The 26,269-nt window shown below is 43.4% G+C and overlaps 2 protein-coding genes across 5 annotated transcripts; both read right to left on the reverse strand.

Annotated features, from left to right (window-relative positions):
- Positions 1-330: 330 nt before the first annotated feature.
- Positions 331-10,221, reverse strand: mkrn1.S (makorin ring finger protein 1 S homeolog). 4 transcript variants are annotated; one of them, XM_018254273.2, is made up of 8 exons: positions 10,026-10,208; positions 8,320-8,448; positions 8,146-8,240; positions 5,681-5,895; positions 4,265-4,479; positions 2,856-2,966; positions 1,358-1,499; positions 331-776 (listed from the first exon to the last, which is right to left on the reverse strand). In XM_018254273.2, the coding sequence occupies exons 1-8, from the start codon at positions 10,145-10,147 to the stop codon at positions 564-566; spliced, it is 1,242 nt and encodes a 413-aa protein (XP_018109762.1). In that variant the 5' UTR covers positions 10,148-10,208; the 3' UTR covers positions 331-563.
- A 2,109-nt stretch (positions 10,222-12,330) lies between these two features.
- Positions 12,331-26,132, reverse strand: ppp2cal.S (protein phosphatase 2 catalytic subunit alpha-like S homeolog). Its single transcript, NM_001086884.1, is given in 7 exon segments — positions 12,331-13,019; positions 14,287-14,405; positions 15,599-15,760; positions 17,557-17,646; positions 18,276-18,449; positions 20,689-20,898; positions 25,727-26,132. Coding segments are annotated over 7 exon segments (930 nt in total). The 5' UTR covers positions 25,829-26,132; the 3' UTR covers positions 12,331-12,946.
- Between the last annotated feature and the right edge of the window lie 137 nt (positions 26,133-26,269).

Genomic DNA, 26,269 nt, shown 5'->3' on the forward strand with positions numbered 1-26,269 from the left:
GGAAAGTAAAGTAAAAGGAAGGGTAAAGTAAAGGGAAGGGTAAAGGAAAGGGTAAAGTAAAGGGAAAAGTAAAGGGAAGGGTAAAGTAAAGGGGAAGTAAAGGGGAAGTAAAGGGAAAGGTTAAGTAAATGTAAAGCGTACAAAGTAAAGCCGGTATCGTGCTCTCCAAACCCCTCACATTGTGCAGAATACACTCACTAACCCCCCCCCGCTGCTAATGGCCGGTGTTGACCAGTTATAAAGGGGCGCAGGGTATTCTAAGAGCAAGTGCAGGGGATCCAACACTGATCCGTTGCTTCTGCCTGACCCCAAAAAAAAAAGACAAATCTGCTGGTTTTTTTTTTTTTTTTTAATGTTACTTTGTTTTGTGCTGATTTTTTGTTTTTTCAAATTTATTTTTTCTTGAAACAGAAACACACACTCGGGGGAGGGGGGTAACTAGACAAGAGGATAAAAAGGATAAATACAAGAGCACCTGGAAGGGATAGGCCTGCCTCGGGGGCACTGCCAAACACCACAGGAAAAAGCTACTGTCCCACCGACAGTCCAACTCCTCCGACAAGTCACAACAAGTCCAAGTCATAAAAATCCTCCGAGTCGTCATGAAAGTCCCAATCGTCCTCCGAGTCCGTCAGCTCCTCGGCCGCCCCCCCCGCGGCCAACAACATGAGCAGCATCTCCCCCAGTTCAAACGTCACAACTTCGTCTTCCTCGTTCTCAAACGGGTCTCCGCCCTCTCGCTCGTCAAACTCCCAAAATCGATTCCTGCGCTGGGACTGGGGATCAGGGGTGAGAATGAAGAAGCGACAAACATTTCACTCGTCAGCAAATAACTGATTCCAGTACAAACAAACAAAATAACTGCCTTTTGCACAAATCCTGCATGTAGAGAGACATGATGTCTGGTGAGTTTAATAGAGTGAGCTCTAATACATCTTCTAGGCAAAAGGAGCCCCCCTATAAGATATATTGGATGTAACTGTCAGTGAATATCTGACACCCAACTGCTGCATGAAGAGAGAATGAAGAGAAACAGATGCTGAGAGAGGAATAGTGACTATAAACTTGATTATTTCAGAAACTGTACAGAATATTTAAATTGATTGTATTTAGAAAGTTTCTTATTTCAGTAGGAGGAATCTTATATTAAGTTTTCATTTTCGTATTAGTTCCCCTTTAAGTTTAATTGGCTTCTGATAAAATAATGGACCTTAAACAGAAGAAGTCTGACAACCACATTGAAAGCCTCACATTATTACTAAGGAGGAACAGTTCAGACATTTTCACTTAAAGCCCCACCAGCCCAGGGAGTTTCTATTCCAGTTTGAGCCCAGTGTAATTCCCAAAAGCCCCTCACCCGGTATCTGCTGGACATTCCACTTTTTTGCCGAGGCTGCGGCTCCTCAATTCGGCCATCGGGGTAAGCGTGTCTGTAAAAGCAATTGCCCCCGAATGGGCAGGTCCCGCGGCCTTCATCGAAATATCTGCAGGATTTACTACTGCAACATGGGAGGAGAATAAAAGTAAGTGACCGCAGGAAATACACAGACAGACAGACACAGATAGAGACACAGACTGGCAGACAGACACAGACAGACACATACAAACACACACACAGACTGGCAGACAGAGACATAGAGACACACAGACTGGCAGACAGAGACACAGACAGACACACAGACAAAACACAGACTGGCAGACAGAGGCACAGACAAAGACTGGCAGACAGAGACACAGACAGAGGCACAGACAAACAGACAGAGACATAGAGACACACAAACAGAGACAGACAGAGACACAGACTGGCAGACAGACAGACTGGCAGACAGACACACAGACTGGCAGAGACACACAGACTGGCAGAGACACACAGACTGGCAGACAGAGACAGACTGGCAGACAGAGACAGACTGGCAGACAGAGACAGACTGGCAGACAGAGACAGACTGGCAGACAGAGACAGACTGGCAGAGACAGACTGAGAGACAGACAGACTGGCAGACAGAGACAGACTGGCAGACAGAGACAGACAAAGACTGGCAGACAGAGACACAGACAGACAGAGACACAGACGGACAGAGACAGACTGGCAGACAGAGACACAGACGGACAGAGACAGACTGGCAGACAGAGACACAGACGGACAGAGACAGACTGGCAGACAGAGGCACAGACAGACAAACAGAGACACACAGACAAACAGAGAGACAGAGATACAGACTGGCAGACAGAGACATAGAGACACACAGACTGGCAGACAGAGACATAGAGACACACAGACAAAACACAGACTGGCAGACAGAGGCACAGACAAAGACTGGCAGACAGAGACACAGACAGAGGCACAGACAAACAGACAGAGACATAGAGACACACAAACAGAGACAGACAGAGACACAGACAGACACAGACTGGCAGACAGACAGACTGGCAGACAGACACACAGACTGGCAGAGACACACAGACTGGCAGACAGAGACAGACTGGCAGACAGAGACAGACTGGCAGAGACAGACAGACTGGCAGACAGAGACAGACTGGCAGACAGAGACAGACTGGCAGACAGACAGACAAAGACTGGCAGACAGAGACACAGACAGACAGAGACACAGACGGACAGAGACAGACTGGCAGACAGAGACACAGACGGACAGAGACAGACTGGCAGACAGAGGCACAGACAGACAAACAGAGACACACAGACAAACAGAGAGACAGAGATACAGACTGGCAGACAGAGACAGAGACACACAGACTGGCAGACAGAGACACAGACAGACAGAGACACACAGACTGCCAGACAGAGACACAGACAGACAGAGACACAGACTGGCAGACAGAGTTTCTGATGTCACCTCATGGCCTCTTTGTACTTGTGAATGAGTTTGTGTTTCTCCTCCTTCTCCTCTACCCAATATTCACTGGGAATGATGAAGTTTGAAGTTATACGACATTCTGGGCAAGACCTTGAAAATGACATGGGGGAGGGGGAGCAGAACGACCGTCAGTGTAAAGAGATTTAAAGGGATACGGCGGTGTTTTGTTTTTTTTCAAAATGCAGTTAATAGTGCTGCTCCAGCAGAATTCTGTTTTTCAAAAGAGGAAACAGATTTATTTATATTTCATTTTGAAATCCAACATGGGGCTAGACATATTGTCGGTTTTCCAGCTGGCCAAGTCATGTGACTTCAGTCACTCTTTACTGCAAGTTGAAATGATATCACCCCCCTCCCCAGCAGCCTAACAACAGAACAATGTGCAGCTAAGCAGACCTGCCTCTGCTGAACGATTTGTTTGCATTGCTAAAGGTTGGATTGACCACAACCTCAGTTGTGCTAGTGGTAGTCATGAGAATAGTCAAGCAAAAAAACCCTGCTATTTCCTGCTTGGGTCTAGTCTCATGTCTACCACTAGGTGGGGCTACGAAGCACAACCCAGGTCGTAGTGAAATACGTAGTGGGAAGGGGAGAAAGTAGCGACCTCAAAGCAGTTCCATCCGCAAGTGCTGGCTTCTTCTCAAATCTCAGATTCAGACAAAATGACCTAGGATGGCTCCTCCATACCAATATTACAGCTAAAAAAACCTGAAAAAACATTTGGTGGTTCAAAAACAACAGTAAAGAGTGACTGAAATTTATCAGAGCACAAGTCGCATGACTGGGGGCACCTGGGAAACTGACAATATGTCAAGTCAATATCAGATTTAAAAAAAATACATAAAAAAAAAAAAAAAAAATCAGTTTGCTCCTTTAAATGATAGAGAATTATTTGCAGTGTAAACAATAAAAATAAACCATAACAATTAATATTCATAAGAAAAGTCATTTGTTTTGTCAGTTACATTATCCATTGGAGTCTGATCAAGTTCAATGAATAAAAAGTGAAGGTTCCCAGTAAGACAAAGTTGTGGCTCAGTTTAGCCAGGCAGCCGCCACACACACTGGAATACTACATCTTCTCTCACACCACTGCCTGGTTGCCATGGAATTCAGGCCCCCAGCAACCAGGCAACGGTGTCAGCGAGGGACTGGAACAGAATGATTTAAGTGCTAATAAAATTGTTGCTTCACAAAGCAGACGGTTTTCTTTTGCTACTGGGGTCAGTGACCCCCATATAAAGCTGGAAAGAGGCAGAAGAGGAAGACAAATAATTCAAACACTATAAAAATGAAGACCAATTAAAAAGCTGCTAAAAAAACAGATATTCTATAACATTATTTTCCCCTGCCCCCTTCCCGTTTATTTCAGGGGCAGAGACACTCACTTTATGATTTTGCTTTCGAACTGTTTGGCGCTTCTCCACTTGCGGATACATTTCAGACAGTACGAGTGGCTGCAGTTGGACAAGATGCCGAATCTCCTCTCGCTGGGATTGGTCTTTTCATACACCACTTCCATGCAGATCCCACACACAATGTCTTTACTCCGCTGGACCGCAAACGAGAGCTCCATGTCCTTCTCATGAGCCTCAATACAAGACTAGGGGAGAGTATTAAAGGGGAGGAGCCTCAATACAAGACATGGGGAGAGTATTAAAGGGGAGGAGCCTCAATACACGACTAGGGGAGAGTATTAAAGGGGAGGAGCCTCAATACACGACTAGGGGAGAGTATTAAAGGGGAGGAGCCTCAATACACGACTAGGGGAGAGTATTAAAGGGGAGGAGCCTCAATACACGACTAGGGGAGAGTATTAAAGGGGAGGAGCCTCAATACACGACTAGGGGAGAGTATTAAAGGGGAGGAGCCTCAATACAAGACTAGGGGAGAATATTAAAGGGGAGGAGCCTCAATACAAGACTAGGGGAGAGTATTAAAGGGGAGGAGCCTTAATACAAGACATGGGGAGAATATAAAAGGGAAAGAGCCTCAATACAAGACTAGGGGAGAAGCCTCAATACAAGACATGGGGAGAGTATTAAAGGGGAGGAGCCTTAATACAAGACTAGAGGAGAGTATTAAAGGAAAGGAGCCTCAATACAAGACATTGGGAGAATATTAAAGGAGAGGAGCCTCAATACAAGACTAGGGGAGAGTATTAAAGGGGAGGAGCCTCAATACAAGACTAGAGGAGAATATTAAAGGAGAGGAGCCTCAATACAAGACTAGGGGAGAGTATTAAAGGGGAGGAGCCTTAATACAAGACATGGGGAGAATACTAAAGGGAAAGAGCCTCAATACAAGACTAGGGGAGAAGCTTCAATACAAGACTAGGGGAGAATATTAAAGGGGAGGAGCCTCGATACAAGACTAGGGGAGAATATTAAAGGGGATGAGGCATGTCAGATTCCATTGCTGCACACATGCAGGGTTTCTTCATTGAGCCAAAGCTTTAAAGAATTCTAGGAGTTCTAGAATGCAGAATACCCCTTAAAGGGCACCTGTTGGGCAAAAATATCATCCCGAACCAAAGGTGTGGGCTAACAAAGCCTGCATTCTGGTTTGGGGTAACAGGTTTTAAAAACCATTGCCCCCTGCCAGCCCTAGGACACTTGCACTGAGAGGGAGCTCTATTAGGTGGATCATTGGGGTAATAATTATACCCAACGGGTGCCCTTTAAGAGCAATGTGAAAGTTACTTGGCATTGCAGCTCCATGGCAACAGGCCCAATAACTGACTGCATTCTGTATAGAGCGCTATATAGTGACCTCCCACAAAGTGTTAATAGGGAAAGCCTCACCTTTATGTGCTGTGATCTCTGACATGTGTCCACGGGATGGAGCACCTGAAGGCCACACATATCACATGGATCCCCGTGCAGATAGACGCAGTTCTCCCCATAACGACACTCCCCCATGGCCGCGTACGGGCACAGTTGTTTCTTTAGCTCCGGGTCAGCAGGCTCCTCCCTGCCCTCGTCTGGTTTCACAGTTCCCTGAGTGTAAGCTTCTGGGGCTGACGGGAAAACAAAACACATTGACGTTGTTTTAAGTGGAAAGGATTCCCAGCACGATCGGTGAACTGAAATGGAAAAACCAATGAAAAATCAAACATTTCACACAAACATGGACACAGACTGCTCTCCATAGGCCAGGTGGCACCTCTGTAAAACACGTTTCCTTAAAGGAGAACTAAACCCTAAAAATGAATTTGGCTAAAATGTCCTATTTTATATAGTGAACTTATTGCACGAGGCTAAAGTTTGAGCTTGTCAATAGCAGCAATGATCCAGGACTTCAAACTTGTCACAGGGGGTCACCATCTTGGAAAGTGTCTGTGACACTCACATGCTCAGTGGGCTCTGATTGGCTGTTGAGAAGCTAAGCTTAGGGCTCGTCACTAATTATCCAGCAGAAAATGAGCTTCCCTGGCTGTAATATAAGCTGATGCTACAGGTTTGCTGATTATTCAATTCTGATGCTAATTGCACTGGTTTCTGTGCTGCTGCCATGTAGTAATTATGTGTATTAATTACTAATCAGCCTTATATTGTGACATTTCTATTCTATGTGTACTGTATATTGTGAGTGGCTCCCTAAGCTCAGTAAGTGACAGTAGCACAGAGCATGTGAATCAGTGAATCAGCAGAAAAGAAGATGGGGAGCTACTGGGGCATCTTTGGAGACACAGATCTTTACTGCTAAAGGGCTGTGGTTGCCTTGGGCTGGTACAGAAGCACAAAACATCATGTACAACATTTCTACCTACTTCTTTAGTTAGGCTTTAGTTCTCCTTTAATATGAATGACATCACAAAGAGGAAAGGTGCAAATTAACCATTAACCCATTACACGGAGTGTTCTAACACTTCTATTACAGAACTCAGGGGAACCACAGGATTTGAGGTTTTATCCTAATCCCACTGCACATCCAATACTGCATCTGTACAACTCCCATCATCTCAGCTGGAAATAACAGGGACTTGCACAACAGACACATGGAAACCTCCTGTCTGAGAGAAGTGCTGCAGCCAGTGTTAAAGCTCAAGGGTGAAGTGATATGGCACACAGGCGTTTGAGATCCCAAGTTAGAGACCTGTGTGGGTCCATTTTTTTTTTTCAAAATTTGATCCACATGTTCCCGCTGCCCGACCCATAATAGGTCAATTAACCAACAACCCTGGGGGACATACGAATCCATTTGCCCGGAAGGGATGGCCCATTTCCCGGGAAGGGACGGCCCATTTCCCGGGAAGGGACGGCCCATTTGCCCCCGGTGCCGAATCGTCCCAAAATTTTAAAAAAACAAACAAAAAAAAAAACACAAGGGAGGGATTAGGCCTGCACCTTTGTTGGTTACCCAGCCAGGTTACCTGCAGACTACCCGATGGCCAAGGAATCTGGGACTTTTCGCCCATAACCCGACCACTTTGTGGGTATTCCGTGGTTACCCGACTCTACCCCAAGTGTTTAGAATGTCTCCACAGACCCTTCCATTCATTTTCTGGGGAAATCCACCATCTATGGCCAATGGGAATACGGAGCCTCGAGGTGATCGCAAGCTCCTGTGCGCCATGAACCTAAAGCAGTGATGGAGCAGACAGACAAACACAGTTAATGGAGAAGCTTTTACAAAAACAAAGATCATCAGCCAATCAACAGGCAGATTTCTCAGTACAGGGACCACTTTGGTTTCCTTCCAGTTTGCACTGGACACATTTCTTGCTTTAGGGGACAAGCCCCCCACAAATCTTCAATTATAACCACCATTTTGTCTGAATCCCAGCAGCCAAAATAAAGCCCACGATATGCACCAAACTGACACTTTTAAAGGCTAAATCCAATGAATGTCATCCAACCAGACGCACAGCCATGGAGGGGGGCAATGATTCAATTAACAATTGCTGCAGGTTTGTATGGGGGTTAATTGGAGGTTCAAAGATGCAAGTTTAAAAGAAGGATCCAGCCCCCCTGATGCGAGGGTGTAGGAAATAAATAAAAAAAAAAGACAGTGATAATCTTCCATTCAGCTCATATGCAGCACAAGAAAAAGTGTTGTGGGTGCGTTAAACAAAAAAAAATCATAAGATGAAAAAAAAAACTAAAGGAACTTTTGGGAGGTGCCTGGCTGGTGAGGTGCTCCCCGCTCAAGCAATTACCACGTCCACTGTAGAGTTGCCCCGGAACAAACTCCACGGCATTCACCCAGTCTTGAGCTCGTGGACCCCCAGATGCCAGTTCACTAGCTGCCAGTTCAGCCGCCTTACTGTTAATGTCGCCGCTTGGTTCCGGGAGGGACTCGCTCGGCGCAGTACAAGTGTCTCCAGTCGGATCTTCCTGAAGCGGCTTGTTGTGTTCGTACCTTGGGAAAGTAAAAGGAAAGATGAGCCGGGTGAGAGGAGCCGGGGGAATTCCCAGAGTTCGGCCATGTTGTCGCTTACCTGCACCGGTCTCCGTACGCACAGCAGCCTCGCTGGAAATATCGGCAGATCATGGCGGATCGGCTGGTGGTGAGATCGTGCGAATAACGACAATTGATTCCTTCCTTGCAAACGCCGTGTATGAAATATCTGCAACATAAACACATGGTCAGACTCATGCCCAGCTGGACAGCCAATCAGATTGGCATAAACCCTGCAGCCACAAGGACAATTCAGCTTTACTCTCAGGGGAGCCCAAATGATCTGATTGGAACATGTGACCCATGCAGAGCCCCTCACCCGCCTCTGTCTCTCAGTCGAGTGCACAGACAGGAACGAAAGGAATTCAGTGAGTGAAACCAATGGAGAGATTTATTATAAGCTCAAATATCTCAATATACAGGAGGGGTCATGTCAGACTCCCCTGTGTGTCCTACACCCCCAACTGCTACTGGACTGGCATTGCCTGATACTGACCCCCCCCAATGTCTCTCTCTCTAGTACAGGGATCCCCAACCTTTTGATCCCGTGAGCAACATTCAGAAGTAAAAGGAGTTGGGGAGCAACACAAGCATGAAAAATGTTTTTGGGGTGCCAAATAAGGGCTGTGATTGGCTATTTGGTAGCCCCTATGTGGATTGTCAACCTACATTGAGACTCTGTTTGGCAGTGCATCTGGTTTTTATACAACCAAAACTTGCCTCCAAGGCTGGAATTCAAAAATAATCACCTGCTTTGAGGCCACTGGGAGCAACATCCAAGGGGTTGGAGAGCAACATGTTACTCACGAGCTACTGGTTGGGGATCACTGCTCTAGTAAATAAACCTCCACCCCAAATCTATTATTTCTCATTACCCTTGAAAAGTCACAACTATAATCGGCTTCTCTCAGCATTACAGGCCCATGTCCCACCTGCCCTTACACTGCAGCCCCCCCAATATATGTGCCCCTCCTGCAGCACCTTGTCCTAATGACCACTGCACTAAAGATCCTTTATCAGCCACCGACCCAGCCCCCTCTCAGTGACCCCCTTGCCCCCGACCCCCTCCCAGCGACCCCCTAGCCCCCAACCGCCTCCCAGCGACCCCCTAGCCCCATACCCCCTCCCAGCGACCCCCTAGCCCCATACCCCCTCCCAGCGACCCCCTAGCCCCATACCCCCTCCCAGCGACCCCCTGACTCCCTCCCAGCCCCTGACCCCCTCCCAGCGACCCCCTAGCCCCATACCCCCTCCCAGCGACCCCCTAGCCCCATACCCCCTCCCAGCGACCCCCTAGCCCCATACCCCCTCCCAGCGACCCCCTGACTCCCTCCCAGCCCCTGACCCCCTCCCAGCGACCCCCTAGCCCCATACCCCCTCCCAGCGACCCCCTAGCCCCATACCCCCTCCCAGCGACCCCCTAGCCCCATACCCCCTCCCAGCGACCCCCTGACTCCCTCCCAGCCCCTGACCCCCTCCCAGCGACCCCCTAGCCCCTGACTCCCTCCCAGCGACCCCCTAGCCCGACCCCCAGCAGCACTGTCAGGCTTTATCCCAGTGAGCCGGTGCCAAAGATCCCCAATGACAAGACACAATGTTGAGCGCTGTCCCTTTAATGAACATGACTCCTCCCCGTCCCGCACTATATAAACCCTGTAGGTACTTTCCTGTCACACGCGCATCACCCCTGGAACTGCTGTCACCTGCCTGTCACACTGAACGACGCTTCCCCCGCCTGACAAATACCTGCAGGTGACGTGCCGAGTCCAGACACCCACGGGGGGATTCTCCGGGAACGCGGGCAGCGGGGCCTTCCCTGCAGAAGCTGCTGATGTGAGAAGAGCAGGCGCCGCCGCTGCCTCCGCCATTCCTGTTTATTCCCCCCTTATAAACAACACCGGAACTTCCGGGATCACATGTTTCCGGCGCCCGCTTCCAAAACTTCCGGTAACAAAAGAAGGGAGGAGGCGTGGATTAATTTTGGACGCGCCCACTTCAGAGTAACTGATTGTCTTTTTAACCAATGGTGGAGAATGTTTACTGGCTCCGCCCTCCCAAGTCTGGAATTCGCGTGGGAACAAGCGCAGCGGTTACTTTAGTGCAGCCACTGAATGCGGCGATGTCACAGTTACTGTATTCCTTCTAATAGCGGCTCCATTTATTCCTCATAGTCATTCTCACTGGTTTATAGTAAAGTTTTCTGTCCCTGTCTGGTTGTTTATTTTATAAAGTCACAGCCAACAATGCAGAGAACTTACAATGACCTGAGATAATAGAAAACGTTCTATTCCCCTGTACTAAGCACAATTCAGCAGGAACAGCCCCTAAGTTTGCTCATAGTCTGTACAAAGAGATCCCATAAAACTATGGCAGTATAGGTATTCCCTGTACTAAGCACAATTCAGCAGGAACAGTCCCTAAGTTTGCTCATAGTCTGTACAGAGAGATCCCATTAAACTATGGCACATAGGTATTCCCTGTACTAAGCACAATTCAGCAGGAACAGTCCCTAAGTTTGCTCATAGTCTGTACTGAGAGATCACATAAAACTATGAGAGTATAAGTATTCCCTGTACTAAGGATAATGCAATACAAGGCCAATGATTACATATTCTCATCTCAATGTCTTTGTAAAGGCGGCATAATAAAAATATTAACTGTCAGTCTTTTTGTTAGGGATGGGGTACATCAGGGGTCCCCAAACTTTTTTTTTATCGATGAGCAACATTCAGGTCTAAAAAGAGTTGGGCAGCAACAAGCATGAAAAATGTTTCTCGTGGTGCCGGCGGATCATTTGGTGGCCCCTATTAGACTGGCAGCTACAGGAGGTCGTGTTTGGCTTCACATCTGTTTTATATACAAACAAAATGTGTGTGAGACCAGGCTAAAACTGCTTGTAATGTGCCCAGGACCCCAGTGTACACGTGCAACTCCCTGCAACTCCCGGTACCTGGTGTAATGGAGGGCAGCAGGAGATTCAGCCAGACAAGTTTCTTTGCAGTAAAATAAACTTGTTTATTAACGGAGAACTGTTGCAATGGAGTAATTGAAAGGTACTTTTGATATTCACAGAGATTATAGAGAAGCTTCAAACTGCAGTATTCCCTCCAGGGGGTACAAGGTGCTCCAGGTGAGCCAATATCCAGTACAGGTATGGGACCTGTTATCCAGAATGCTCGGGACCCGGGGGTTTCCGGATAACAGATCTTTCCGTAATTTGGGTTTTCATACCTTATGTCTACTAGAAAATCATATAAACATTAAATAAAGCCAATAGGCTGGTTTTGCTTCCAATAAGGATTAATTATATCTTAGTTGGGATTAAGTACAAGTTACTGTTTTTTATTACAGAGAAAAAGGAAATCTTGGATTATTTGGATAAAATGGAGTCTATGGGAGACAGCCATTCCGTAATTCGGAGCTTTCTGGATATCGGGTTTCCGGATAAGGGATCCTATACCTGTATATCAGAGTAACAGCAGTAACAGACTCTCACCAGGCACTATCCCTCCAGATGAACACGAAGGCCATGGATTCTCAGCCTGGGGTCTCGTCTCTCGGTCCTCACCTCTCCCCCTGTATTCAGCCTGGGGTCTTGGTACCCTATCCGGTCCTCAACTCACACACTGTAGTCCCTGCACCACAGGGTCATAACCCCACTATTTCTCCTCGTTGGAGCCACATCTGCTCACTAGTTACCCTGTGCCGACTCTCATTCCTAGAGTTACTATTAACTTATTCACTATTGCTGAGTCACACTTCACTAGCTTCACCGGCAGACCTGGACCTGTAGTAGTTCTCAGTGAGGCCCAGGACAGACCCCAAGCACATGGGGCTAAACCCGTTGGAACTACTGCCACCTAGTGGACAACCCTTTATTAGCTGTGGACCCAGGAGAAGGGACATAGCGCCTGAGGTGTCCTATAATCAAAGGGGAAATTCCTGAGGAATAAAGCCAAATCTCAGGGTCCCTACACTCGCCCACCAGCAACACCTAACCAATAGAAATGTAAGAAAAAAAAAAAATGAAGAATTAGACAGTTCACATGTATAAGGACTTTGTTCACAAGTTTATTATGGGGGGGGGGGGGTAATGCTGCATTGCGCTGCAGCAAAGTCTAACTGGTACAGATGTATTTCTTAACTACAAAAAATAAAACCATCGCAGACTAGGGAAAAACCCGATGCGGAAGGGCGAAAAAGAACAAAAACCCTTAAGCGCATATGAAAATTTTAAATTAAATTGTATTCCCTGAAAATAAAGTCACAATAAAGGTACTCGGCTTAAAAAGGTCCAGAATGCGGTTGCCTCCCCTGCAGCCCAGAATGGTTTAATCCGACTGCTTTCTATCTTATGTATGATCATGCCAGGCAGAACTATAACTAACTGCAGTTACCGTATTCACAAGTCGTTAATGTTTTAGTCTGTGGGAGAATGTAAATATACTACGAGTAGTGCTCTATGCCAGGAAACAGATCTTTGACAGACAAGGCCACTTCAGCATGCAAAGGACGGGGGTCTGTGAGGTGGTCACGGGCTTTTATGGCACATCTTTTGGTCCATCATTTACACCAGTGACGACGCTCCCCTGAAGTTGCCGCTGCTCTGCCGAGTTGTCGTGACAAAGTCCTGCTGGTAACGATACTGTACACGAGGAAAATGGCGTCTACAAGAAGTAGTCGGGTGTGCGACGGGTCACGTGTGGCTCTCCCCTGCGCGGTGCTGGGTCAAACTGCAAGCTGGAAAAAACAAAAATAATAATAATAATAATTATATTTATGGTAAAGAACGGCAGAACAGAGTTTACAAGAACGGTGTATGTACAACTTACTCTAAGGAAAGAGAAATCAAAAAAGCTCCAAATCTTTCTACAAGCTTTAGAAGACAGTTGCTTTGTTCGATTACACACATGCGATAGTAAAAAATATTTTCAGGATGGTTCCCATTTAAAGGGGAAGTAAAGTGTAAAATAGAATAAGGCTAGAAATGCTGTATTTTGTATACTAAACATAAACATGAACTTACTGCACCACAAGTCTAATCAAACAAATGATTTATGCTTTCAAAGTTGGCCACAGGGGGTCACCATCTTGTAACTTTGTTATACATCTTTGCAAGACCAAGACTGTGCACATGCTCAGTGTGGTCTGGAGTCCTGCGCGGGTCCATTTTTTGGAACCCGTACCCGCATTCTTACCCGCTACACGACCCACAAGTACCTTATCCACAACCCAGACCCGCTGACCACCAAGAATCAGGAAGTGCTGTCATAGGTTATGGAACTCCGTGTTAACTTCTAATATCCTCATATTTTCCAACACGGGATACTTTTATTTATTAGAATACACAAAAGCCATGAATATCTTGTAAATTATATCCTTATAAACGGTGAGTTCTGATGTCATCAGTTATAAACGGTGAGTAGTGATGTCATTTCTGTCACATGACTCACTGAAATTTGTGTATTATAATAAATAAAGTACCCCCAGTTGTAAAATATAAGGATATTAGAAGTTACCTCGGAGTTCCATGACCTGTATAAAAACACTCGGCCTTTGGCCTCGTACTTTTATATGGTCATGAAACTCCTCGGTAACTTATAATATCCTTATATTTTTATAAGAGGGGCTACTTTATTCACTATATAATACACAAGTTTCAGTGAGTTGTGTGACAGAAATGACCTCACTAGTCACCGTTTATAACTGATGACCTCACTAGTCACTGTTTATAACTGATGACCTCACTAGTCACCGTTTATAACTGATGACATCACTAGTCACCGTTTATAACTGATGACATCACTAGTCACCGTTTATAAGGATATCATTTACAAGATATTCATGGCGTTTGTGTATTATAAGAATAGAGTTGTTCCTGTAGTGTAACCATACATACTCAGTGTGGAGATCTGGAAGCTTCACTGGGGTACAGAGAATGTTTGCGCAAAGAGCTTATACTAGTTTACAGCTACTAAACAGATAAACGGGTAAAATGAAGACTTACAATGAATATTTTAGCGTGTCGTCGAGTTCCATTATTGCAGCTTGATTGCCACAGCGGTAACAATAATTTGGAGCGCTAAAAATGGTTACTACATTCCGATCATGGCACCAATTGTAACCCTAAAAAGGGAAAGAAAAAAGTTATACTTCACAACAGTTTGTAGGGCTTTTTTTTTTTTTTTAAACTTAATAAACTAGAACAAAATATTTCACATTTAAAGTGATACTGACACTAAAAAACGAATGTACATTAAAAGTGACCTATAGGTCATGCTGATATTGTTTTTTTGCAGAGAGGTTTTTTTTTTGTAACTAATTGTTAGTTGACGTTCCTAAACCTGACTGTCACATCTCAGCCTGTCAGTTAAATGGGTTATTCACCTTTGAGTTAACTGTTAATATGATGTAGAGAGGGATATTCTGAGACAGTTTGCAATTGTTTTTTTTTTTTTTTTTTTTTTTATTATTTGTGGTTTTTGAGTTATTTAGCTTTTTATTCAGCAGCTCTTCAGTTTGCAGTGTCAGCAATCTGGTTGCTAGGGTGCAAATTACTCTAGCAACCATGCATAGATTTGAATGAGAATATGGAATATTAATAGGGGAGGGTCGGAACAGAAATCTTAGTAATAAAAAGTAGCAATAACAATAAATGTGTAGCTTTAGAGAGGATTTGTTATTAGAGGGGGGTCAGTGAAAAGCTGGAAAGAGTCAGGAGAAGGCAAATAATTAAAAATCTATAATCAATAAATAAATAATGCAATCCAATTGAAAAATTGCTTAGAATTGGCCATTCTATAACATAATAAAAGTTAACCGGAAGGTGAACCACCCCTTTCTAATGCTAACGGACTCCCGCTGCACAAAAATGGCAGCCCCCTCGTAGGCGATCACAGGGAGTCAGATAGGCAATGTAAAAGCATTAGGCAAATACGAATATATATATATATATACACATATATATATATATATACATACATATATATACATACATATATATACATACATATATATACATACATATATATATACATACATACATATATACATACATACATATATACATATATACATACATATACATATATATATATATATATATATATATATATATATATATATATATATATATATATATATATATATATACACATACATATATACATATATATATATATACACACACACACATATATATATATATATATATATATATATATATATATACACTAAGTAAATTTTATGGTAGGTGTAAAAAAAAGGGTCAATTTCTGGTGTCAGTATCTCTGTAAGAGCCAGTATATTAGATGACTTACTTCCATCACGAGCTGATGGGCCCTTGAAACCAAAGTAAGGCCATTAGCATGGTTGAATGTTTCAGATATATCCTGGCCAAACGTATAACCTGCACCTCGAGGGGATATGCCCCAACCACCACGATCATCTGGGTCAGACCATAACAAGTCACACATTGGACCCTTAAAGGGAGAGGAAAAAAAAAGCAAAAACAGTTTGTTACAATCAAATCAAAATGTTAGAATCCAGAACATGTTGTCCACTGTCCGCTCCAGAATCACTACATTTTACTGCTCATACTTTTCCCATGAGCCTTTTTTTTATTACAACTTATTTGCAGCCATCCATGAATTTACTGTCCAATGTTGTAACAAGAGCATTGCTGCTGCTGCAGGGAGAACTCCGCACCCAGGGATAACCAATAATCGAGGGATTTTGTGCGGTAGATCGTATTTATCGGCCATTTTCAGCAGGATTCAGATTCGGCCGAATCCTTCTGCCTGGCCCAACTGAATCCGAATCCAATTTTGAATATACAAATTAGGCGTAGGGAGGGAATTGTGTGCCATGGAAGTAAAAAACGTTTTCCCCTTCCCACCCGTTTTCCCCTTCCCACCCCTAATTTGCATATGCAAATTAGGATTCGGATTCAGTTCGGTATTCGGCCAAATCTTTCACAAAGGATTCGGGGGGTTCGGCCGAATCCAAAATAGTGGATTCGGTGCAAAAATCTATATGTTAGATAAAAAAAAAAAGACGGCTGAATTCATCAGAGGGGGGTCAGAAAATAACCAACTCGCTAAGTCAAATCTAAAAGATGAAGTAACTGGTTCGTCTATTCAAATAAATAATTCCGGACATTTCATCTTGCGTCCCGTGTAAGTTTAACAGCAGACAAAGGGGGGAATTCACAAAACTGTCGGGAACGAAAAATTTCTTTTAAATGTCGTAGTATCCGCTGACAAATTCATAGAGAATTTACTCGCCAATTTTCCGGCGTGTACGACACTTCTGAAATAGTGTCGTTAAAAGTGGGCGTGTTTTTTTTCGGCACCACTTTCCCCCGACATTTTATTTTAATTGCTCGTTAACTCATTTGTTTTGCTGAAGATTTTTCCCGACACATTAGGCTCTCCAAAATTAAATTGTCTTTTGAAAACGCTCAGTAAAACGTGGTTTGTCGGACAAAAAGATATACAAAGTTTTAGAAAATTGTTGGACTTACAAGACATTCAGAGACGGTAACAACTGCCTTTGTGAATTTGCCCGTTTGTGCGACATTTTACAAGTTTGTCGACCGCCACTTCTGAGTTGCTTATTTTACCGACAATTTTTTGAATTTTCAGTTAAAAATATTACGTCATATTGTACACACAGCACTTTAAAGGATAAGTAAACCTTTAAATTAAGTGAATGTAAAATTGATGAGGGGGCTATTCTAAGCACTTTTGTCATTTACATTCATTATTTATTTTATTTCTATTCCAAGATATTAAGGGATACGTGTGCTGTTAATATGAATGAATTTTGTTCCAACAGCGCCACCTGCTGGTCAGTTTCTGACCAGTCTGACCACCAAGTAGTCAAGGAAGTTGTCAGGAGAAAGAAAGAGGCTGATGTTCTTCTGCTTAGGAAAACAATTAGAAACCTTTCTCACATCTTTCCTAAGCAGAAGAACATCAGCCTCTTTCTTTCTCCTGACAACTTCCTTGACTACTTGGTGGTCAGACTGGTCAGAAACTGACCAGCAGGTGGCGCTGTTGGAACAAAATTCATTCATATTAACAGCACATGTATCCCTTAATATCTTGGAATAAAAAGAAAATAATGAATGTAAATGACAAAAGCGCTTGGAATACCCACCTCATCAATTTTACATTCACTTACTTGAAAGGTTTACTTATCCTTTAACAGCAAAGTGTTTCCAGTTAAATATTACGTCACGTTGTACACACGGCACTTTAAGAGACACGCTTACCTCGTGTGGAACTTCTTGAAGGCGATCAAGAGCCCGTATATGATCGAGTGTATCTATAGAAGGAGACAATCCCCCGTGCAAACAAAAGATCTGGATGGACGCAAGTAAAAAGCATTAGTCTTAGGTTGTTTTAAAAAAAAAAAAAAAAAAAAAATTGATGTTGCCGCAAACTACCCTGTAACCCTGCTTAAGATTTAAAGGGGAACTTCCGCAAAAATCTAAGCTTAGGGGTCATCACTAATTATCCAGCAGAAAATGAGCTTCCCTGGCTGTAATATAAGCTGATGCTACAGGTTTGCTGATTATTCAATTCTGATGCTAATTGCACTGGTTTCTGTGCTGCCATGTAGTAATTATGTGTATTAATTACTAATCAGCCTTATATTGTGACATTTCTATTCTATGTGTACTGTATATTGTGAGTGGCTCCCTAAGCTCAGTAAGTGACAGCAGCACAGAGCATGTGAATCAGTGAATCAGCAGAAAAGAAGATGGGGAGCTACTGGGGCATCTTTGGAGACACAGATCTTTACTGCTAAAGGGCTGTGGTTGCCTTGGGCTGGTACAGAAGCACAAAACATCATGTACAACATTTCTAGCTACTTCTTTAGTTAGTTAAGCCATAATATTCAGCACAAGCCCTAATTATGGACACATTTATACACACACACAATGGGAAGTCTTAGCACTTTTATAATGAAAGCTACATATACACATACCTGACCATCTACCAGTGCAGTTAAGGGGAGGTAGTCAAATAGGTCAGTGAAATACTTCCAGACGTTTGCATTTCCATATTTCCTTAAGCATTCATCATAAAATCCATATACTTGTGTGATTTGTCTACTTTCATGATTTCCTCGGAGGATTGTAATGCGTTCCCGATAGCGAACCTGAAAATATATATTGAAAGGCATCAATCAAATTCATTGATAAAAAATGGGGTCCGGGGCTGCCAGGTCTAATTTTCAAAACCAGCCAAAGTCGGCTACAAAACCAGCACCAAACTAGCCAAGAAGAACTTCAAAAGTAGCCCAAAAATAGCACAATGTGTATAGTGAAAAAAGTCTAAAAGTTAAATAAATATATATGAAAAAAATGCCAAATTTTTCCATGAAGCAAAATGGAACAGATTCGCCCGCCAGCAGGGGGGGTAACTACAGAGGGGGCCCAGGAGGTATAGGGGTCCCATAAGGCCCTATACTGTACAATTTCAATAAGTATTGGTAAAACAGGACATTTTGGTGGACAGCAGATTTTTGCCCCAAAATGGTCTGAAATTGAGGAAAGTCATCGGAAATTATTAATTTTCTTTTTATTCCAAGATATTAAGGGATACATGTGCTGTTAATATGAATGAATTTTGTTCCAACAGCGCCACCTGCTGGTCAGTTTCTGATCAGTCTGACCACCAAGTAGTCAAGGAAGTTGTCAGGAGAAAGAAAGAGGCTGCTCTGATGTTCTTCTGCTTAGGAAAACAATTAGAAACCTTTCTCAAATCTTTCCTAAGCAGAAGAACATCAGCCTCTTTCTTTCTCCTGACAACTTCCTTGACTACTTGGTGGTCAGACTGGTCAGAAACTGACCAGCAGGTGGCGCTGTTGGACCAAAATTCATTCATATTAACAGCACATGTATCCCTTAATATCTGGGAATAAAAAGAAAATGAATGTAAATTACATAAGTGATTAGAATAGCCCCCTCATCAATTTTATATTCACTTATTTTAAAGGTTTACTTATCCTTTAAGAGTGCTGGTAACTCCCGACCTCTACACAAGTCTGTCCCATTGCATGCTGGGTATTTTAGTCTTACATGAAACTTGGCAAATTGTTAAACAAAAACGACATTACCCAACATGCATTGGGAGTTGCAAGCTTGGCACATATATATATATAGATATATAGATATATAGATATATAGATATATAGATAGATATATAGATATATATAGATAGATATATAGATATATATATATATATATATATATATATATATATATATATAGTATATGACCAGGATCCGCAGGTTAGAATAAGTGACAATAATTATAACCAAATTGAAGTTACACCAAGAGCATTACTTATAGACCCTGTAAAGCCTGTGTTCTTCCAGCTAACCAGTTCGGATCTGACACAAATTTAAAATGTAACTTTTAATTAGAGTGACAAACTCCGACTGTGCACCCTTCCTAAAGACTGGAAGCAGTGTGGGACACACAATTAAAAAACCCAAAGGCATTTGGTGGAGTAGTGGACTAGTAACTTGCTATTACAATACTTATTAATACTGCTGCTCATTGCAGCTATCTGAAGTCTACCCCGGTACCCTCCCTTCCATGCAGTTCTCCAGCTCAAATTCTACTCATCTACGTGGGGAACAAGTGGGAGCTGCTCCCCCACTGTCCACTCATGCCGCTCACCCTGCGCGTTTTAATGAAGATTTGGCTTCTTCAGGGGCATAATTGTAGGGTGCGTCTGGAAACCATCTTTAAATACCCTCTCTGTGTCCTTGTTCTGCTTTACGAGCATGCACGTAAACTTCTGCATCTATGTGTATTCTATGCCTAAGGTGCGTCCATAGGCATAGGATACACACGTAGATGCAGAAGCGATGCATTTAGTATTTGTAGTTTGCATGTTGATCTGGTTGCTAGGGTCCAAATTATCCTAGCAACCATGCAGAGATTTTAATAAGAGACTGGAGAGGCCTGAATAGAAAGAGGAGTAATAAAAAAAGCAGCCATAACAATACAATTTGTAGCCTTACAAAACATTTGTTTTATAGATGAAGCCAATTAAAAAGCTGAAATTGAAAAGTTGCTTAGAATTGGCCATTGTATAACATACAAAAAGTTTAAATTCAAAGGGGACATAGCCCTTATAATAATAGATACTGGAGGTCATTTATCAACACTGGGCAAATTTGCCCATGGGCAGTAACCCATGGCAACCAGATTGCTGAATTCATTGTTCTACTTGCAGCTGGCTTCAAAAAGCTAAGCACTGATTGGTTGCTATAGGCAACTGCCCAAGGGCAAATTTGCCCAGAGTTGATAAATGAGCCCCACTGTGTTCTAACATTGTATAGTTTCCCTTTACTATTCATTAGCAGAGTAAATGAATCCCCTTACCTTAAGTGCAACAAGCAGCGTTACAGTTTCAACGGAGTAATATCCTCGGTCAACGTAGTCTCCCATAAACAAATAATTGGTATCTGGCGATTTGCCTCCAATTCGGAACAGTTCCATAAGATCGTGAAATTGGCCGTGTACATCTCCACATACTGTGACCGGGCACCGCACTTCCTGGACGTTGGATTCTTTTGTTAAGATTTCTTTTGCCTGTAATAAATGGAAAACCGCTATTAAACAAACCCTTTAAAAGAGGCATTTGCACGTAAAGTCTGGCCATTCACAAGCAGATTTCAATGGCCAAGTTGGGTTTGAAATCTCTGCCTTTTTCTGATGTTTCTGGTACTTTGGAAATTATACATTGTGCTTCTGTGGATATAGGAGAGTCTCCTGCGTGGAACCAACCCGGACCCGACCCCGCACATTTACCCACTTTGATCCGCTACGTTTCGTAAAACTTTAAAGGGAGTAAAATATAGACAATATTACATAAGATAAGACATTTAAAGGAAAACTATACCCCCAAAATGAACACTTAAGCAACAGATAGTTCATATCATATTAAGTGGCATATTAAAGAATCTTACCAAACTGGAATATATATAAGTAAATCTTGCCCTTTTACATCTCTTGCCTTGAGCCACCATTTCATGATGGTCTGTGTGCTGTCTCAGAGATCACCTGACCAGAAATACTGCAGCTCTAACTGTAAGAGGAAGAGATCACCTGACCAGAAATACTGCAGCTCTAACTGTACCAGGAAGAGATCACCTGACCAGAAATACTGCAGCTCTAACTGTACCAGGAAGAGATCACCTGACCAGAAATACTGCAGCTCTAACTGTACCAGGAAGAGATCACCTGACCAGAAATACTGCAGCTCTAACTGTACCAAGAAGAGATCATCTGACCAGAAATACTGCAGCTCTAACTGTAACAGGAAGAGATCACCTGACCAGAAATACTGCAGCTCTAACTGTAACAGGAAGAGATCACCTGACCAGAAATACTGCAGCTCTAAACTGTAACAGGAAGAGATCACCTGACCAGAAATACTGCAGCTCTAACTGTAACAGGAAGAGATCACCTGACCAGAAATACTGCAGCTCTAACTGTAACAGGAAGAGATCACCTGACCAGAAATACTGCAGCTCTAACTGTAACAGGAAGAGATCACCTGACCAGAAATACTGCAGCTCTAACTGTAACAGGAAGAAGTGTTGAAGCAAAAGACACAACTCTGTGTTAATTGGCTCATGTGACCTAAAATGTATGGTTTGTTGGTATGTTTGTGAGTACAGTGAATCCTACGATCCCAGGGGGCGGCCCTTATTTTTTAAAATGGCAATTTTCTATTTATGATTACCCAATGGCACATACTACTAAAAAAGTATATTATTATGAAAATGGTTTATTTACAGGAAGCAGGATTTTACATATGAGCTGTTTTATGCAATATCTTTTTATAGAGACCTACATTGTTTGGGGGTATAGTTTTCCTTTAAATGAGACCCACAACCTGCGGGTATACCCACACCTGAAATTCCTCCCCTCATTCCTCACGGTGCCCGCTTTTTTGGTGGGTAACCCGCGGGTACCCGACCCGCTGCAGGACTCCAACGGGAAGATGATTGAAAGATGCACAATTTCTACATATAAAAATATTATTTCTCGACATCCTGATCATATTTTGTTTAGGGACGCACCAAATCCACTATTTTGATTCAGCCGAACCCTTCGCGAAAGATTCGGACGAATAACGAACAAAATCCATATCTGAATTTGCATAGGGGAAGTGGGAAAATTCTTTACTTCCTTGTTTTGTGCCAAAAAGTCACGTAATTTCCCACCTTGTCCCTAATTTGCATATGCAAATTAGGATTCGGTTCAGGCGGGCCGAAACCGAATCCCGAATTCGGTGCATCCCTAATCTTGTCCCAATTGCAGTTTTTCTATACACACAAACAAGTAAGTTTCACCCAGAAAAATTTGTGGAAAAGCACAAAATGTTCAAAACTGGGGGGTGTTCATAGCGAGGCCCATTTATCAAAGGTCGGATTTCGAATTCACGTGAATTTATTTTTACTCAAATTTGAATAGACTAGAAATTGAATTGGGAGGTTAAGAAAAAATTCAAACATCTAAAATGAACTATACTGCTTCGAAAACTCGAATTGAATTTGACTAAAGTCAAAACGAGTTTTTTTTCTCTGAAAAAAGCTTTAATGTCAGGAAGGCGAAAATCTTCAAATGGGTCACTGGACCTCTCCCATTGACTTATACATTAACTAGGCCGGTTTTAGGTGGCGGATAGTCAAATTCAAAATTATTCCCAGGGTAAAGGGTTAATAAATCTCGAATTCAAATCCGAATCGAGGTTTGGGTTATTCCCAATCAGAATGCGAGTTGACCAAAAAAAAAACGTAGAATTTCCTATTCGACCGTTGATAGACCTGCCCCTTAGTGTAAAAACAGGCTGTCACTCGAAGGACCTTTTCTAAGAAATATTCTGTATTTTACAAGAAAAAACATCACCTTTACGGTTCATTATAGATTTACTTATACGAGAGATGGTCAGCGCATGGTGCGTCAGCAGATGAGTAAACGAAGAGCTGCAACGATTCTTCACTTTCTGCACAAATTACTTAATTATGTGAACATTTTGGAAATAAAAAAAAAAGAGGGACAAAAAAGTTGCCGCGCGCATTACAGTTTTGCTAATGAAGGTGATTTGCCCTTTAAGCTGTGAGTCACTTCTCCCAAGGGACCGCTTATCTTATATTGTTACAATTTCTTATTTGCTTATCAAGATACATTTGAATTGTTACAAATGTATCTTATCTTCTGTTGTGGCTGTTCTGGACTATCTGCCAAAAGCTAATTAAGTTAGAAACATTGTTTCTTTTGATGCCTGTGATTTAGTGCAGAGAAAACGGGACTTTCCAGTACAAACAAGGGACTGCAGGTTGAGCTGTCAAAAGAGGGACTGTCGCTCTAAAAAACGTGACAGTTGGGAGGTGTGCCCCTCCGTGCAGATTCTGTCCAGCGGAATTCACGGGCGACATCTTCTCTTCGGTAACCTTTGTAATGAGACCCGTGTTTCGGCGCAACCGCAGTTGTTGCGAATCTGAAAGTTGCTCCAACTAGGCATGCGCCACGGGTCTCATTCCGTAGATTATCGAAGAAAAGAAGATGTCGCCCGTGAACTCCGCTGGATAGAATCTGCACGGAGGGATAAGTAAAGCGTTAAACCGGACAGACGCATATATCTGAATGAACGAATCTCCGTTTCGTGCGATTTCCGTATGTGGAGAGTCCCGACATTTTTAGTGAGATAGAGATCGGTCGTTCAGTCAATCAGACAGGTTAGAACATTTCTGTCGGCTGCGGGTGATATCTCTGCGTGTATTGGCGATCGTACGATTTTCAGTGGGAGACTGTCACTAGCTTTTGTCGGACATAACTTTCGTGCGATTACTGTCAGGGGCAGAACATCAGCTGATCTGTTCTTTTACTACTTTATTTCATCTGAATGGTTAGTGGCAGGTCGGGAGTTTGGTGCGTCCGATCGTATATTTTCAATATATATTCAATTTTGAAATCTGACATGGGGCTAGACATTTTGTCAATTTCCCAACTACCCCAAGTCATGTGACTTGTGCTCTGATAAACTTCAGTCACTCTTTACTGCTGTACTGCAAGTTGGAGTGATATCACCCCCTCCCTTTTCCCCCCAGCAGCCTAACAAAAGAACAATGGGAAGGTAACCAGATAGCAGCTCCCTAACACAAGATAACAGCTGCCTGGTAGATCTAAGAACAACACTCAATAGTAAAATCCAGGTCCCACTGAGACACATTCAGTTACATTGAGAAGGAAAAACAGCAGCCTGCCAGAAAGCATTTCTCTCCTAAAGTGCACAAGTCACATGACCAGGGGCAGCTGGGAAACTGACAATATGTCTAGCCCCATGTCAGATTTCAAAATTGAATATAAAAAAATCTGTTTGCTCTTTTGAGAAATGGATTTCAGTGCAGAATTCTGCTGGAGCAGCACTATTAACTGATGTGTTTTGAAAAAAAACATGTTTTCCCATGACAGGATCCCTTGAATAGGAAAAAACGGCGAGATTATAGGAAGGCGCAGCCATAATGCAAATACAGTTTCGATAAATATTGGTAAAACACGTCACCCTATAGATATTTTGGTGGCCAGCAGATTTCTGCGCCAAAATGGAGTAAAGTCATTGGAAAACGTGACGGGAGAGTGGGGAACAGAGCCCAGTATCTGGTGAGTTCTACACAAGTCAGTCGCAGTGCATGCTGGGTATTGTAGTCTTACATTCAACTTGTGACACAAAAACCACATTACCCAACATGCATTGGGAGGCGCAGGCACATTAGGGAAAGGAAAAAAAAAAACTTTGGCTGGTTTCCAAAGTAAACCCACGCCACAAAGTAGCCCAAATCCGTTTGTACTTTCAAAACCCGTTTACATTTACACGAGTAGCCCAATTTGGCTGGAAACCCGCCAACCTGGTATGAATATAAAAGCGCCCACTAGTACCACACGTCCTGCCGCGCATGCGCATTCCCGGGGAGGAGCGGCCGCCATCTTAGAATCCACAAAAGGCGCCATGAGCCTCCGAGGCAACCTCTCGCCGTGACGTAAATGGGGCAGCGCATTCCTGACAGAGGGAGGCGCCCTTTTTCTTATACAGCAAATAATACAGACACTGTAAGAGCTGCGAGGCCGGTGCCCACACGAGACCATAGAAACAGCTTTCCACATCGATTTCTTCCAGTTGTGTCTTCTGTCCGACATTTAGATTTAGTCATTCATGAACCTCCCCCATTTGTTCATGTAAAGGTTTCCCCCATAAGCCGTGTACGTGCGCTGCTCCGTGTTACTGACATTCCCACAAGCCGCCATGACTCCCCCGCGTTGGGAAGTGTCTCATGAGCAAATAAACACACACATATATAAATAAATACACACATATATCTCCCTCCGCGCTGCCGGCCCTCCAGTTACATACCTTCTCGCACAGACTCTTGACCTGGCCCTCAGTCAGTTGTTTGCACTCATTCAGCTGCTCGATCCACTCATCCAACTCCTTGGTGAACGCTTTTTCATCCATGGCTCGTCTGCGGAAAAGACCGGCGGCCTAGAGAAGCCAGACACCGGGAATGCCGTCGGGAGGAACCAAGAGCCAATGAACGGCGTCAAAAAACCAACAAGTCGGGCCGCTGCTAGTAGGGGTGGGGACCGCCAGTTGAATCGAATACGGAAGCCCACAGGGGACAGCGGGGTTAATCGCGGCCGAGAGTCTATACACAGCCACGGACGGGCTTTAAAGAGCCTGACAGGAGATAGTAGTTCGCAGGGGTTATAGAAGAATAACGTTGCCAGTCAGTCCGCTGTAATTACGCAGCCGCGGCTCCTTCTATCCCACAGTATATTGTACAGTATAATGGCCGCCGTGACGTCATGAACCCCTCCTTTATGGCTCCACGCCTCCATCTACTGCCAGTCCTTTGCTGCTTCTTCGTACGTCACTTCCTGGATTTGTCATCGGATG

The sequence above is a fragment of the Xenopus laevis genome, chromosome 3S (genome assembly GCF_017654675.1).
Source record: "Xenopus laevis strain J_2021 chromosome 3S, Xenopus_laevis_v10.1, whole genome shotgun sequence".
Classification (NCBI taxonomy): Eukaryota; Metazoa; Chordata; class Amphibia; order Anura; family Pipidae; genus Xenopus; species Xenopus laevis.

What these genes read in the sequence shown, in the direction of transcription:
- mkrn1.S (XM_018254272.2), bottom strand. Translation starts at nt 10,147, where the DNA reads ATGGCGGAGGCAGCGGCGGCGCCTGCTCTTCTCACATCAGCAGCTTCT. An exon ending in GCGTACGGAGACCGGTGCAG is followed by an intron (nt 8,241 to 8,319) that starts GTAAGCGACAAC and finishes TACTTTCCCAAG; the next exon opens with GTACGAACACAACAAGCCGC. An exon ending in AAGTACAAAGAGGCCATGAG is followed by an intron (nt 1,500 to 2,855) that starts GTGACATCAGAA and finishes CCCATGTTGCAG; the next exon opens with TAGTAAATCCTGCAGATATT.